Source organism: Cryptomeria japonica, chromosome 5, assembly GCF_030272615.1.
Source record: "Cryptomeria japonica chromosome 5, Sugi_1.0, whole genome shotgun sequence".
NCBI classification, from domain to species: Eukaryota; Viridiplantae; Streptophyta; class Pinopsida; order Cupressales; family Cupressaceae; genus Cryptomeria; species Cryptomeria japonica.
In genome coordinates, this window is record NC_081409.1 from 21,184,751 (window position 1) to 21,202,681 (window position 17,931).

A 17,931-nucleotide genomic window follows, 5' to 3' on the forward strand; every position below is an offset into this window, starting at 1 on the left:
TGACAATAATTAGGGGATGGATTAAGTTAATTAGGAAGGGGTTAGAAGAATCTAGAAGGGGATTAGATTTTGCAAGTGGATTTGGTGGGTGAGGGAAAATAGGATTTTATTAAAATAAAAATTCATTTATTTCAATAAATGTGTGCAAGTTGCATTTGTAGGAAAATGCAAGTGGGGGGGGTTTTAAAATGATTTAAATAAATGTTTTATTTAATTTATTTAAAAGAGAAAAAGGGGGATTTAATTAAATAAATTGATTTATTTATTTAATTGATTTGAATTGGATTTAATGAATTAATTAAAATAAATTAAATAATTTATTTAATTAATAGAAGAATGTTTGGGGATGAATTAATTAAATATTAATTTAATTAATTGATGGCTAGTGGATTTTTAATCAAATAAATACAAAATATTCATTTAATTAAAATGGACAGATTTGTGTGACTACAATAACTAAATAAGATTATTATAAATTTATTTTAACTAAGAATTTGTTTTCACTATGAACACTTTTAATTAGAACTTATCATAAATGAACTTATTATAAAATTAATTACCATAATTTTCTTTTACTAAATTAATCGTAAAATACATCTAATTTAATATAGAATAGACTTTTCACTTTTTTTTTTGGTTATTGTGATGCAGCCTGTTCATCTTTACAACCTAAAAGTGAAAGTTGTACTGTCATAGACTAAATAGCCACTTAGCTGTGAAATGGCCGATCAAGTAACCAAGGACTTGGATGAAGGATTGAATGTTATAAAAGATGGTATGAAAAAAATTACAAACATATTGGAGGAACATATCGATCAGCCGATTGACGGTAATCTACATATGCATATGTATGCGTATCCTTTTTAAGATTTTTTCATAATATAGTTATTATATTCTTTGTTATTGTTTAATTGTTTGAAATTTTTATTGTAATCCTTCACTATTTCAAAGAACTATCTACAATTTGTGTTTGAAGTACTCTAATAATTATGGTGAACTCTACAGTAGATACAAGAGTTTGGTCAGTGATTACATATGTACAACGGTAAGTATCTTGATGATGCTTCTTCTTATCTCATCTAGACTTTATATATATTGTGACAGTAGCATGTTTCAAAACTGTTAACTGTTAAAATTTGAAGTGATTTTCCTCAGGTTTTACCTGCTTTAAGAGAGAAGCAAGGTGAGTTCATGTTGAGAGAATTTGTGAGACGTTGGAAAATTCACAACGTGATGGTCCCATGGATGTCTTCATTCTTTAAATATGTGGATCGCTTCTACATTTCAGAGCATAACCTTCCTTCAATAGAAGAAGTTGGACTCAAGACATTTATTGACTTGGTAAATTACTAAAATTGCTTAAGAATCCAATTCAAAACTGCCTCTTGAGAATTTCAGTTAACCTACTATGACATGTTATTGCAGGTATATGATGAGTTAAAGATTAATGTAAGGAATGCAGTGATTACTCTGGTATGTTTTTATTATTAAGTATTAGTATGTGGTTTATGAAATGGGTTTGGGTTATTATTTTAATTTCTTTTATAATGGTATAGAATTGAAAAGTTGTAGTTAGAGGAATAAAGTTGTATAGAAGTATCATATATTTTAAGTTGAGGTTTGGAATAGAGTCAACAACATAATTCCTTGACAATATATCTTATTTGATGTTTTAAATTTATAATTTTCCATTTAAAATTGAAAAGAAAAGAATTTGAAATATGTTAAAAAAAAATTAACCTGATTTTACTCAGCAGTACCTCCAAAACTTTTAGCTAATCCCCTTCCATGGGACCATAATCTTAAATGTGAAATATTCAGATGTTCAGTATAGCTTTTATTGATGATCTGGAATGGCCTTGCTGTTTCTCTCAGATTGAACCTGAACGTGAGGGGGAGCTAATTGAGCGATCTTTATTGAAAAATGCTGTGGGCATATTTGTTGAGGCTGGAATGGGTGACATGGATTACTATGTGAACGACTTTGAAGCACCAATGTTAGAAGCATCTGAAACTTACTATTCTCGAAAGGCTGCATTATGGATTACAGAGTATTCTTGTCCTGGATATTGTCTGAAGGTGATTGCGGGTTTAAAAGACATTCAGATTTTCATAGTTTATAATGATTAGTGTATATTATTTCTGGATTAAATTATTTAAGGATTGTTTTGTATTATTGTTTTGGATCACTTTCTATGATTCATCATCAGTATGACAAAAAGATATAATTTGATATAATTTGAAATGTGTGATCCAAAACATTACTGCAAAACAATTTCATACACAAATTACAGAATTGATTTTTGATAGCTTAAAAACGATTGAAGGAACATGTTTGTGTGAAAGTGCTGATATGTATTCTCTTGTACTACAGGTTGAGAAATGTTTGCACCTTGAGAAAGATAGGGTTTCCAATTATTTGCAAGCCAGCAGTGAGAAGAAGTTATTAAATGTGAGCATTTGTAGAGGCTTTTTTTTTGGGGGAACATTTAGGATTTACGATTAACTGTGAGGTGTTCAATAATCATCAAACATAGGAAGATTAGCTATGTTGGTATTTTGGTATGGTTTTGTCATTGATGTCAACACCTACTAAATACACCTATTTGGAGATCCAGCAACATTCACTGGCAAACAGTAAACTGTGCAACAGTTACCGGTATATGGTTAACCGGCAGGATATAATGTTCACCGGTACCTGCAATGATATGGAAGACACTTGGTAATGTCGAAGACATCATGTGGACACTTTATTTTGAAGTAATAATCATTGGTATATTCTTATTTGCATATTTGCTTTTACCGGCAAATAGGTCCAGGTTATCTAGGGTTACACCGGCAGGTTTATCTTTTCCAAATCAGCATGGCACGCTATGGAGATGATTTATTATTGTTGTAAATGCATTAAACCGACATGTTCAATCAATTATTGCATTGAATATTGTATTGTTTGTAAAATGTTTTTATTGTAATATCTTGTAGAGCCGACCTACTAAAATTGGTCTTAGGGTATGGTATAAATGTAAGATCTTATTTGTAAGATCAAGTGTGGAATGTGAAAAAAATTTAAGGAAGGGTATATGTGAGATCAAGCAGGGATATACACGAAGACATCATTTGAAGGTGAAGTTAGGTTTTTGTAGAAGCATATCAGCATTACACCGGTACTGAATCCAACATATGAAGATGTTATTCTGTGCAGTACATTCTCACTGGATTTAACCATCCAACTGTAGTCAGTGTGACTCCCATTTGTGATTGAGCAGTGAGCTCTAGGCTGTTGGCCTTTCTGCATGTGCAGACCCCTTTTGTACACTTACTATCTGCAGTAGTATCATCTGATTGTGGGTAAGGTTTCCCACCGTGGTTTTTCCTCTTACAGGGTTTCCACGTACAAATATTGGTGTCATGTGTTGTGGATGACTTTGTGCTTATGTTTCATACATTAATTCTTACCGGTATAACAATTTTCTGTTAACACTATTTATCGACATACTTAACTGTCTTACCAGTATTAAGCATTAAGTTGGTTAATAAGTTTTTGGTTTAAATTTATTTGACAACTGATTCACCCCCCCCTCTCTCAGTTGTCTCCGGGACCTACAATTGGTATCAGAGCCTAATCCTCTTTTTGTAGAAGTTTAACAGCTTGAGGAGATCCAATGTCTACTAATTATTTCAGAAAGGATAGTCCTAAACTTGATGCAACCAACTATGGAATATGGAAAATCAGAATGGAGACACATCTGAATTGCATTGGTTAAGACATCTGGGAAGTTATTAAGAATGGTTATACTATTGTTGTAGCTGGTCAGACTGCTCCCACTACTTTAGCTAAAGATGAAGAAAATGATTGCAAAGAAAGAGAAGCACTTTTGAGCTCATTATCAGATCAACAAATCATGGGATTATCAGATAGGTCCACTACAAAAGCTATTTGGGATCATTTGGAAACACTGAATGAAGGGGATTCCACAGTCAAAATTGCAAAACTTGAAAGCTTCCGAGTCAGGTATGAACATCTGAAAATGGAAGAAGATGAAAAGATTTGTGCTTTTATGAAAGAGTAAATGAAATTGTTTTGGGTATCAAATGTTGTGGAGGAACCTTGAGTGAAGATGAGATTGTTTCAAAAATCTTAAGAGGTTTGCCACCGGCATATAAAATGAAGGTTACTGCTATAAATGAGTTGAGAACAATGCCTAATACATCAATAACTAGGGATACATTGATTGGAAAACTTTCAGCTTTTGAAATTGAGGAATTTGGTCTTGTTACTACTATAAAAACTGATTTGGCCTTCAAAGCATCAACATCATCTGCTCCATCCTTTGACAAATCAGACTGGAGAGCCTTTTATGCAAGAGAACTTGAAGAAACCAGGAAGGAGAATGAAGAGCTTGAAGAACTTGAAGCACTATTTGCAAGAAAAATGCCAAAAGGTCCAATTGGAAGTAAGTGTGAAGGTAAAGCACCTTTTAAATGTTTCAACAGCAATAAGATTGGTCATATGGCTTCAAGATGTCTTGATAGACATGCTAGACTAAGAGAAGAAGCTAGAAGGACATACAAACCTAATCCTGAATATCAGAAATACAGATTCAAGAAAAACAAAGATAAATCTTGTTACATTGCTGATGAAGGTGTGACTAATGATTCTGATGAGGATCCAGCAGACAATGGATGGGTCTTTGTTGCTATAACAGAAGATCAACTGGTACCTATTGCTCAATCGATAGAACAAGCCCTAGCAGCTAAAGTTGAATCAAAGGATGAATGGATTATTGACTCAAGATGCTCACATCACATGACTGGAGACAAAGGTAAATTCTTGAACTTTCAAAAATACAATGGAGGTTTAGTAAGATTCGGAGATGACAAAGCCTGTTCAATCAAAGGTAAGGGTTCAATATCTCTTGATGGTAAACATAACACTGACAATGTCTACTATGTTGAAGGATTAAAACATAATCTTTTAAGTGTTGGTCAATTAGTTGAGAAAAGTTTTCAGTTACAATTTAAAAATGGAAAATGCAAAATCATGAATAGAACTGGTTTGGAAATTGCAACTGGTAATCGGACTAGGGGTAATATCTTTCATTTGAATAATAGTGAAAAGGCATGGTTAATTGCACATATAGATGAAAGTTGGCTATGGCATAAAAAACTATGTCATGTAAATTTTGATTGCATGGTAAAAATCAATACTTCTAAGGCAGTTAGAGATCTACCTAAAATTGTGAAACCTCAGAATACAATTTGCAAGGAATGTCAATTTGGAAAATAGGTTAGAGCTAGTTTCAAAAGTATTCCAGAAAAATCCAATAATGCCCTTGATTTAATTCACACTGATTTATGTGGTCCAGCTAGAACTAAAAGCTTACAAGGTGATAGATATTTCATGCTAATTATTGATGATTATTCTAGAATGTGTTGGGTTACCTTTCTCAGAGAAAAATCAGAAGCACTTGGGAAGTTCAAGCTATTCAAAGCAATGGTTGAAAATGAAACCGGTAAGAAAATTAAATGTTTAAGATCATATCAAGGAGGAGAATTCACATCTAGAGATTTTAATACATTCTGTGAAGTAAATGGAATCAAAAGATAGTTATCAGCACCTCAGACACCACAACAGAATGGAGTTGTTGAAAGGAAAAACAGAACTATTTTGGATGCAACAAGAAGTATGTTATCAGAAGAAAATCTACCACATGTGTACTGGAAAGAGACAGTAAGCACTGTTGTCTATACATTCAACAAAGTTCACATCAAAGGTGAAACCAGTAAGACCCCTCATGAACTATGGTTTGGTAATACTCCTACTCTTAAGTATTTCAGAATTTTTGGAAGTAAATGTTATATTAGAAGAGATGAGTATATTGGCAAGTTTTATCCTAGAAGTGATGAAGGAATATTTCTTGGTTATTCATCTAAGAGTAACGCATATAGATGTTTTAATAAAAGATTACAGAAAATTGTTGAGAGTACAAATGTAAAGATTGATGAACAATTCAGAGGAACTTCAAGGTATATAGACTCTAAACCGGTAACAGAAATTATGACAAATGAACCTACAATAAATCCAGCGGTACAGAATGATGATCCAGTTACTCCGGTATCATCAGAGAATTCCATAGTAATTGAAGAACAACAACAGACTAAGACACCCCAGTATGTAAGACTGAATCATTCTGAAGATCAGATAATTGGAAGCAAATTTAAAAGAGTCATGACAAGAGGAAGATTGGCAAATGAAGACGTATGTCTTATTTCTCAAATTGAACCATTATCTATCAATGAGGCATGTGAAGATAAATTTTGGATTAAAGCTATGGAAGAAGAATTAGGACAAATTGAGAAAAATAATACTTGGACATTAGTTCCCCGGCCTAAAAATAAAAATGTAGTTGGAACCAAATGGGTATTTAGAAACAAACTCAATGAAGATGGTAAGGTTGTCAGAAATAAAGAAAGACTAGTGTGTAAGGTTTATTCTCAGAAAGAAGGAGTTGATTACAATGAAACCTTTGCACTAGTAGCCAAAATTGAGGCAGTTAGATTATTCTTGGCCTTTGCAGCTCACAAGGATTACAAAGTTTATCAAATGGATATTAAATGTGCATTTTTGAATGGAGATCTTGAAGCGGAAGTCTATATTGAACAACCTGATGGATTTTCCTTGACAGATGACAATGATATGGTTTGCAAATTAAGAAAAGCTCTGTATGGATTAAAACAAGCTCCAAGAGCTTGGTATGCAAGATTGGATAAGTATCTTTTAAAGATTGGTTTTACTAAAGAAAATGCATATAGCAATTTATATTACAAAGTAACTAATGATGACATCTTAATTATGGAAGTATTTGTTGATGATATAATCTTTGGAGGAGAAGATGGATTATGCAAAGAATTTTCTCTTGAAATGCAGCATGAATTTGAAATGTCTATGATAGGAGAAATAAAATTCTTTTTAGGATTGCAGATTTTACAGACTGATAAAGACATATTTTTTAGTCAATCTAAGTACTTGATAGAACCACTTAAGAAATTTGGGATGGAAAACTCTAAACCGGTAAGCACACCTATGACTACAAATGACAAATTATCTCAAAGGGATGAATCTACACCTGTTAATCCAACTAGATACAAATCTATGATAGGAGGTTTACTGTATTTGACACAAACCAGACCTAATATTATGAATGCAGTATGTATAGTTTCTAATTTCAGAGTAATCCTAGGGAAAATCATGAATCAGTAGTAAAAAAGATTTTCCGGTACTTACAAGGCACAGCAAATCTCGGATTATGGTATCCTAAAGATGAAAATTTTGATTTATATGCATACACAGATGCAAATTGGGCAGGAGATGTGGATGATAGAAAAAGCACCACTGGAGGAGCATTCTTTCTTAGAAAAAGATTAATTTCTTGGTTAAGTAAGAAACAGAGTTGTACATCTTTATCAACAGCAAAATCAGAATATGTTGCAGAAGCAACAAATTGTACACAGGTACTTTGGCTTAAGAAAATGTTGAAAGACATAAAGGTAAAATGTTAGGAACCTATTACTATATATTGCGATAACACTGCAGCAATTGATATATCTAAGAATCCAATATTACATTCTAAAACAAAGCATGTTTCTATCAAACTGAATTTTCTAAGGGAAAAAGTTGAAGAAAAGGAGATAAAACTAGTTTATGTGAATACTAAAGAACAGCTTGCAGATATTTTCACAAAACCTTTGCCTAAGGAAACTTTTGAGTATCTCAGAGATCAACTCAGAGTCTTACCTCCACCGGTAGAGACTTAAACAGTTGATGATTGTCATCAACCGACAGAATTAAATGGACAAATCTTTTATTCCGATATTTGATGAGGAAGCTACTTCTCAGGGGGAGTAGTTGGTATATTGAATTGGTTGGTATTTTGTATGAACTTGACTTTTTGTGACTTTGGCATTTGATGTCAAAGGGGGAGAGATATATGGAAAAACATTAGGGAGAGATGTATGGAAAAATGCATTATCTTTTTGAGGAGAGATTGGTATGAGAGATTGGTATAAACACATATTACTTCCAGGGGGAGAAATGGAGATTGTTGGTTTTTGTACTTGGCATTTTTGTTTTGGCACTTTGATGGTTTTTCCATCTTGTGTTGCCATCAATACCAAAGGGGGAGATTGTTGGTATTTTGGTATGGTTTTGTCATTGATGTCAACACCTACTAAATACACCTACTTTGGAGATCCAGCAACATTCACCGGCAAACAGTAAACTGTGCAACAGTTACCGGTATATGGTTAACCGGCAGGATATAATGTTCACCGGTACTTGCAATGACATGGAAGACACTTGGTAATGTCGAAGACATCATGTGGACACTTTATTTTGAAGTAATAATCATTGGTATATTCTTATTTGCATATTTGCTTTTACTGGCAAATAGGTCCAGGTTATCTAGGGTTACACTGGTAGGTTTATCTTTTCCAGATCAGCATGGCACGCTATGGAGATGATTTATTATTGTTGTAAATGCATTAAACCGACATGTTCAATCAATTATTGCATTGGATATTGTATTGTTTGTAAAATGTTTTTATTGTAATATCTTGTAGAGCCGACCTACTAAAATTGGTCTTAGGGTATGGTATAAATGTAAGATCTTATTTGTAAGATCAAGTGTGGAATGTGAAAAAAATTTAAGGAAGGGTATATGTGAGATCAAGCAGGGATATACACGAAGACATCATTTGAAGGTGAAGTTAGGTTTTTGTAGAAGCATATCAGCATTACACCGGTACTGAATCCAACATATAAAGATGCTATTTTGTGCAGTACATTCTCATTGGATTTAACCATCCAACTATAGTCAGTGTGACTCCCATTTGTGATTGAGCAGTGAGCTCTAGGCTGTTGGCCTTTCTGCATGTGCAGACCCCTTTTGTACACTTACTATCTGCAGTAGTATCATCTGATTGTGGGTAAGGTTTCCCACCGTGGTTTTTCCCCTTACAGAGTTTCCACGTACAAATATTGGTGTCATGTGTTGTGGATGACTTTGTGCTTATGTTTCATACATTAATTCTTACCAGTATAACAATTTTCTGTTAACACTGTTTACTGGCATACTTAACTGTCTTACCGGTATTAAGCATTAAGTTGGTTAATAAGTTTTTGGTTTGAATTTATTTGACAACTGATTCACCCACCCCCCCCCTCAGTTGTCTCCGGGACCTACAAGCTACAATCTTCTTCTCATTTTTTTGGTCATTTTTTTGGTTTTGTTTTGGCAAAAAGTAAAATATGAATTACTGACTCGTTATAAGGACCAAATTTTGAAAATGGATTCCTATCCAGGGGACTTGCTTAGGACTGACAAGGTATAGGTTTGACTTAGCTCCAGAAACTTACTGATTTGCTAGGATATGACATTTTTTTGGTTTATGACAGCCATCTATATTGAGCAGTGCCCATAATTTGGTTTCTATTATAGAAAGATGATATTTCAAGGATGTTTAGACTATTTGATAAAATATACCAAGGCTTGATCCAATCGCATTTCCTCTCTTTTAGAAACATGCTTTTGGACTGTCTATTATTATATTTAGACATCCTGCCTAGTGCAAAGATTTTCTAGCTGTCTTGTTTGTATTTTGCAGTTTGCCACTGCAGAAGGAACAACACTTGCTAAATAGGCAGAAGATGCAGCCGCTAATATTGTAATGTTTTTAGCTATGATTTCAAATTGAGTTGTTAATAGAAGTTAAAACATATTTCCAATCTAGAGTTATAGACATAATGCCCATCAGCTAGCTGGAACACTAATATCTGGTTCCGTGACATATTTATGTAAACTTGCATGACTCACATGTTCTTCAACAAGGGAGAAGAGATACCAGTGGAACATGGGATCAGGTAAAGTTTTGTGCTTCCTTATTTAGTTCACCTTACATTAGTATCACACTAATGGAAGACACAGTCTTTTTTAACATTTCTTTCAATTATGTTGGGTTTAAAGAGTATGTTTTAAAGTTTGATTTGTTTAGGTAAATCATCTGAAATTACATGTATTCTTTCAGTGGGAATTAGGATCAATCTATTAGTGTGATTTAATAAGCCATCTAAACAAGTCAAAGCTTAAATCAGAAGTTCAATTATAAATTAGAGTTATTGAATATTATGTTAGGAAAGAGGTGTTATTCTAGTTCACCATCACATTACAGTAATAGAAGACAGATAAACAACACGTTTCAAGCTTTGACTTATTTAGGCGGCTTATCTGAAATTACACTTGTTCTTTCAGTAGAGCCTATCTATTACTGTGATTTAAAATGAGCCACTTAAACAACTCAAAGCTTAAGACAGAATTTTAATTGTAAATTAGTATTCTTTTATACTATGTAAAGAAAAAAGTGTTATTTAGTTCATCATATTACACTATTAGAAAAAAAGATAATCTTCTGCAACATATTTTTCAATTATGTCGGGTTGTTCCAAGCTTTGACTTGTTCAAATGACTCATCTGAAATCCCACTTGTTTTTTTAGTAGAACCTACCTGTTAGTAATTAAAATGAACTATTCAAACAAATCAAAGCTTAAACTAAAATTTCAATTATAAATTATTGTTATTGAATATTATGTTAACAAAAAGATATCTCAATCTTTAATTATTTTAGCATATTTATTTATTTTCATATTTTATTATTTATCCATTTATTAAAGACACTCAAGAATTTGTCATCAATGGAAAGTTTCTATAAGAAGTGTGAGATTTGCATATGAACATTTATCTATGTGATGTCTTCTTCACAATAATTTTTTAAGGGTTTAAAAAATTGCACAATCTTTCTTACTTTCGACACCTTGCTCCCTTTCATACTGATGGTGCCACACTTCAAAAGTTTAACATTCTTCATGCCAGCTTTTGGGCCAATGAATTTTCTGCTCTTCACTGTTGTAGTTGTCAAAGGTTTTTCCTTATTTTTGCATTGTCCATGCTTCTGGTCTTCATTAGCTTTCATCATCGGGCCCCATGCTTTGCTCTGATAACATGGTAAACGATATGTACAATAAGAAGTAAACTGATTAAAAAAGAAACTTTTATTTGTTCATATTAAGTAATATTTGAGTCTGAAATAAAGATAAATTTTCTACTGAATATTTAAGATTGCAGTTGTCAACTGTAAACAATTTTGCATATTCTAGTCTCTGTTTAAATTCTTAATCAGCATGGCGGTTAAGGAAGACCATCTTGCATGTTAGTCAGTGGTTTTATTAATCACTATATCCATGTAATTGATTGAAATTTTGTATTTGGATGGTTTTAGAAAGTGAGTCTGATCATTATTTATTCTCCTTTCATGCTGAGATGGTTTTCAGGGATTCATCCAGAAGCTTTTTGATATGTATGACAAGTACGAGCATTATGTCCAAGAGCGTTATCAGAACAATGAGCTATTTCAAAAGGTATTTGATATATTCAATTTAGATTTGATGGAATTAACATATTGCGTCGGTTATTTATTTATATAAAGAAATTTAATGACAAGTGCTGATATTTTGGGTATACAAGGTAAAATAAATAAATCAAATAGATAATATATACGGAAGAAAAAAGTTTAATGGAATAATCTATTTTTATTAAAAAAAAAAACAAACAAACTCCTTCAAATGTCTGGCTGCCAAACAAATAGCATCCTTGACATCCAGTAATTTCTAAAAGTTTGTTTGCTGTAGATTATCTGAACAGAAGTTATAGTTTGATTTAGAAATTCTTGTTTACAGGTTCTAGAAGAGGAATTTACGAAATTCTGCAACGAAGGATATAAAGAAATCTCGATTATGGAATTACTGTCTGCATTTTCTGATAACATGCTAAAGAAGGACAGTAGTGAGAAATTAAATGATAATGAGATTGAACTTGCACTTGAAAAGGTAAGTTCAATATGATTGTCTGTGTTTACTTTCACGAACATAATTTTTTATGGCCTACTAGGATATATGATAGTACCAGAAACTGACTTTTATGCAGTTCAGATGTTCAGTTGGTTGGGGTTGATAGATAAACACATTTTTTGTGTAGATAAATACTGGTGGACCTCAAAGTTCACCACTTTTTTCTTATGAAGCATGCAAGAAAAGAATTCTCTTAGACAACCAAACAATATAATCCAGCATGCTTAAATTTTGTTTAAATTTCTTAGTGATTGGACGTTTTTCTAATATAATCATTCTCAAAATGAATTGTATGTTTCCTTCATAACTTTTATAAAATGCAGGTTGTGAAAATTCTACACTACATTATAGAAAAAGATATATTTGCAGAGTTTTACAGGTAATATTCTCCTGTCCTCATAGTTCTACTGATACAACCTATAAATATTTTTTAGGAATAAATGTTTATACTTTTATTTTAAAAATAGATTTACGCATACATTAACAAAAAAAATAGATGATAAGAATCAAATTTCAAAAATTCATAGGGGTAGTATTGTGTTACTTCTACTCCAGCCTTTGGTGGATGTGTTGTCTGGTCTGCATTCTGTTCTTTGCGCAGGCAGACTTACTAATGGGATTTCTCCTCTTGCTCTTTCTTAGATGCTGTTCCAAATGATAGTATTGTCTGGATCTCTTCTCACCCATCTTTGATATGGGTTATTAGTTGTTTTACTAATGTGTGGTAAATGGTCTGTTATGATCTTTACTGTCAGTGGTCCGTTCTTGACCAGTTGCAAGTGGCCTGTTTGACCTTTCTTTGTATAAGATCAACACCCTTGTTTTACTGCTTTTATATTAAAAACAAAACAGCATTGAAATATGTTTCTATATTATGATAACAAAAATAATAGAAAGAAATAGATTCCAATAATCCAATTTACCTATACATCAATAAATCTAAAATGTCCATAAAAAGATACCTACCATCATTCTCCAACCATCATTCTCCAAGTTAGAGCTGTGGCTAATCACACTAAAAAGTGTATTATCAGTTATCCCCACTATACATTACTCGAAAGAATTTTAATGTGTTGAATTTGGCAGGAAAAAGCTTGCTCGTAGATTGTTATCCCACAGAAGTGCATATGTTTCTAATGAACAAAGCATGTTGGCGAAATTGAAGCAGGAAATTGGGATACAATATACAAGAAAGATGGAGGGCATGGTATGACACTGTACCTTTTCATTTTATATGGTGGATAGACTTTCTAGAGTGAATTGTCAAGTTCCACACGAACAGCTTTTTTTATATCTCGAGTCCTTAAGACAAGTAAAATATTGTGTTATTTCAATGGAGATTATAAAATGAAATGAAACTCTTAGGCATTGGTGTCAATTCCAGGTTAATGACTTAACTCTATCGAAGGATCTCCAAGATAAATTTGTGGCGTATCTTAACAGAGAAGACATTCATGTTGGATTAGATTTGAGTGTCACTGTCCTTACTAGTGGATTATGGCCACCCTACAACACCACTAATATCGATCTTCCTAGTGAGCTGGTAGAACTTATTTGTGTCTATTTTGTAGTTTCGATATCTAAAAATGAACATTTAGCCCTAGTTTTTTATTCTTACCATTTTGATGCAGGGTAGATGTATAATTGCATTCAATCAATTCTATTGTGATGAAGCTAAGGATCGCAGACTTCAATGGATGTTTTCTCTCGGGACCTGCACCGTGGAAGGCAGGTTTATTGCCAAGACAATAGAGCTGGTATTATCGCCTTATCAGGTTACTAGCCTTTTGAACATCAGTTGTCATTCGAGGGGAAATAAAAATAGAGGATTTTATATTATTTATGAGTTATTTTTTTCTATTTGACATGGAAGAATGATTTTATGTTGATATCTTTTCAACTTAGAGTCAAGAATTTGAGTGGTATTCATTTCGTCAAAATTGTCAGGGCGCTTCCAGCCTCATCTCTTATATCATACTTCAGGGATTTGAATCTTGATGGATGGCATAATCAAAGAACATACCATCATCCTCACCAATTGTATTCATTAAAGTTTCTCACTCTTAAGAATATAAATTTGGACCGAAATTGAGATGCATTTCTGAAAAGTATGATTCTTCTTTATGTGCAATCTTAATTGACTAGTTTTTTTTAATGTTTTTATATCATCTATTAGTTAGTTTTTCTACTATAATCTTGACGGATGACTGATCAAAGAGCATACCATCACCCTCATTAATTAAACTTATTAAAACGTCAAACAGTTTAGAAAACCAAGATAGAACCAAATATTTATTTAAAATTGAGATACTCTTTTGGATAGTATGACTCTCCTTTGTGTGCAATCTTAATTGAGTGTTAATTTTTTTAGTATAGTTTTTTAATGGACGATCTTATTCTTTGGTTGAGAGTGGAGAACTGAGGGATATCCATTATGCCAACCTCATCCCTTACACAATCCCAACCTCATCCCTTATATCATAATTTTGGAGTTTGAATCTTGATGGATGGCTAATCAAAGAACATGCCCTCATCCTAATCAATTGAGCTCATTAGAATGTCTAAATAGTCTAACTATTTAGAAAACTAAGATAGACCCAAATATTTATATGAAATTGATATGCACTTTTGAAAATTATGCTTCTGCTTGTGTGCAATCTTAATTGACTATTATTGAATCATCTGCATGCCTCTTTGTTTATGTTGTTCAATGAATGAAAGAGACTTAGTTTTGATTATTTGTGAGTAATTTCTTTTATATGGAGGATTTTAATCATTTGTGAGTTAGCTTTTCTATAAGCTACAAGAGTATGATCCTATGTTGATATCTTTTTAGTTGAAAGTGAAGGACAGAGGGATATTGATTCTGTCAAAGTCTCCTAGATCCTTTGTATCATACTTTTGAAGTTCGAATCTTGAACATGTCATCATCCTTGTCTCTTACATCAAAGAACATACCATCACCCTCATCAATTGCGCTCATCAAATTTATCACTGTTTAGTAAACCAAGATAGACCCAAATATTTATTTGAAATTGAGATACACATTTTAAAAGTATGATTCTACTTTTTATGCAATCTTAATTGTGTTAATTATTTGAAGATAATATTTCATGGAGGATTTTATTTATGAGTTAGTTTTTCTATTTTATAGTATGATTCTTTGTTGAGACCTCTTTGCTTGAGAATGAAGCATTGAGGGATATCCATTCCACCAACCTCATCTCTTATATCATAGTTCTGGAATTTGAATCTTGAGAGATGGCGTAATCCAAAAACATATCATCACCCTGACCAATTGAACTTATTAGAATATCTAGATATTTAAAAAATCAAGATAAACTCAAATATTATTGTAAATTGAAATGCACTCAATTGAAAAATAGGATTTTACTTTGTGGGCAATTTGTGGGCAATCTTCATTGACTGTTATGGTTTCATCTGCAGGCCTCTTTATTAATGTTGTTCAATGAATCTGAGAGACTCAGTTTTGATGACATCAAATCTCAATTGAAGTTGGAAGATGACGACGTAACTAGAGTGTTGTATTCACTTGCTTGTTCAAAGTACAAAGTCCTCCTCAAGGAGCCAAACACAAAGAAAATATCACCTACTGACTATTTTGTGTTCAATTCAGAATTTACAGACAACAGTAAAAGAATAGAGGTAATGGCCCTTCCCTTCCATTTGGGCCTTCTTTTTTTATGCAACCAATCAATGGGTAAAATAACTTTTTCATCTTGAATTGCAGATTCCACTTCCCCACATTGATGAGAAGATGAAAGTGAAGGAAGAGAGAACTCTTGAAATAGAGGCTGCAATAGTTCACATCATGAAGAGAGAAAGGGAATTATCTTTTCAGAAGCTATAGAACGAGTGTATTGATTATCTGAAAGAACGCTTCAAGGTAAGCTATATGTCCAACATTTCAATACTTGGTCATTTTTAGTTCGGTAAATTGAGTTATTTAGAAATTTTAGTCCACGAGAAGGTAACAATTTTTTTGGCCTGCAGCCGAATATTACAGCAATTAAGAAGGGTATAGAGGGCGCGATTAGAAAGGACTGCATAGAACACGATCCAAATGATCGCACCATGTTCAGATATGTGGCCTGAAAAGCAATAAGTTAAGGGTGCAAGGACAAATTTTTTTTATCTTTATTTTGAGAATTTTAATAGGTCTTATTTCAACTTTGGGATGTGAAGATTTCTTTATTTAATTTTAATACAAATAATTTTAATTGAAAATTTATAAAAAACATTTGGCTAAACTGGCTTTATCTAGTAGATTTTTATATTTAGTAATTTTGTTTTGTTTTGTTAAAATATAAATATATTTTACAAATTTAATAGTTACTTTATTCTTAATGTATTTATAAATCTGAAAAAGTTCATGAAATGGATTCTTGTAATTTTCAAAAATAAAAATAAAATTACTAAAATTACATTTGTACTGTACAATAATAAAATGGAAGTAACTAGTAGGATATATTAAAAGGTAAATAATAAAATTACATATCTACTATAGAAATTTTTTTTTAAAAGTTACTTTCCTTTTTTATTCTATAATAGAAATGTAATTTTAGCATTTGACTTTTTTTTGAATCTATTTTATACACTTTAGATTTGTATATATACTACAATAAAGTGTCATACTATTTTCTAGGATTTTTTTAACATATCTTATTATAGTCACAATGCTATAAGGTTCCATAAGGGATTTGTGATGTGTTCCTATTTTGAGCAATCATAACCTTCTCTACCTTCATGCATATATTTATATATTTTTACACACCATTTTTTGGTTATTAGTGCATCGTATTCAGGATTCTAATGTTGTTTCACATCAACTAGTAATTATTGTGACTCAATTTTCAATAGAGTTATTATGTATAACTCTTGTAACCATTATAAGGGGTTAAATTTTGTTAGTTGTACTTATGCTAATGTGGAAATTTAGTGCATTATAGAGAGTTATTATTAAGGCTCCTAGTGAAATACGTCAATATATTATGTTCTAAGTTCATGTAAATAGTTTTTTGGTAGATCGGCTAGTAGTTATCATGATATAATGTTTTAGTTTAGCATTCATATAATTATCATATTGTTATGTTCTCAAGAACAAGTCATTTCAAGGAGAACTCACAACTACATATTTATCTAGGTATGTCATTGTAAGTGTGTATGACAATGTAGGTGCACTTGCAACATTGCTAGATTAATCCAATGCTAATTAAGTAAACGTGATGTTTTTGAAGAATCAAAGAAGTCTTGAGATATTGAGTAGTTAAATCTCATCAAGAGATTTTCCGTATTATCAAAATCCATGGGCAATGTTTGGTTATACCATAGAAATCCATATAGGTAGTTCACAAGATGTATCTCAATAGCCTTCGATTGAGTTTGAGGGGAATTTACATATTAATTGTGTTGAGAATCCATATAGAGAATCCATATTACATGCATTGTGTAACATTTTTTCATCATGATATGGTCATGAGATGGTCGTCTAATTATTGATTAGTCAGATGTTAAGTGATGTGATTTCTTGTTGGATGAAATTTTGGCTATGTCTATATCTTAGTAAAAATGTTCCAAGGTTTATTAAAGCTAGATATTGTTGTATGCATTTGAATCTCAAATATGTAAAATTCTCGTTAGACGTTATATGTTGTTAAGCTAGATTTTGAGACTATGTGAAAGAGACCTATTATGTTTAATGTAATTTTCTAAATAATATTCAAGTATCTTTTTACTAATTTGGTTTTGTAAGGGTTTCCCACATGAATTTATGTCTCATATGTATTTGCAACTTGTGTATCAAAACAACATATATAACTATTTTTTATTACATAACATCAAGGTATTCTAATACTTGACTTTATCAATCATTTGTATTAGGGATTCCATAATTTGGTATCAAATAATATTATTTGTGCAAGGGCCACATCATTTGGAGTTGCATCCTTAT

At 32.0% G+C, this 17,931-nt stretch overlaps 1 protein-coding gene across 1 annotated transcript; it reads left to right on the forward strand.

Annotated features, from left to right (window-relative positions):
• Positions 1–720: 720 nt before the first annotated feature.
• LOC131078033 (cullin-1-like) lies at positions 721–15,831 on the forward strand. The gene is made up of 14 exons (XM_059220302.1): positions 721–848; positions 1,006–1,045; positions 1,156–1,341; positions 1,426–1,473; positions 1,876–2,079; positions 2,375–2,452; positions 11,385–11,471; positions 11,790–11,939; positions 12,284–12,339; positions 13,047–13,167; positions 13,345–13,503; positions 13,592–13,735; positions 15,408–15,626; positions 15,712–15,831. The coding sequence occupies exons 1-14, from the start codon at positions 721–723 to the stop codon at positions 15,829–15,831; spliced, it is 1,740 nt and encodes a 579-aa protein (XP_059076285.1).
• The last annotated feature ends 2,100 nt before the right edge of the window (positions 15,832–17,931 follow it).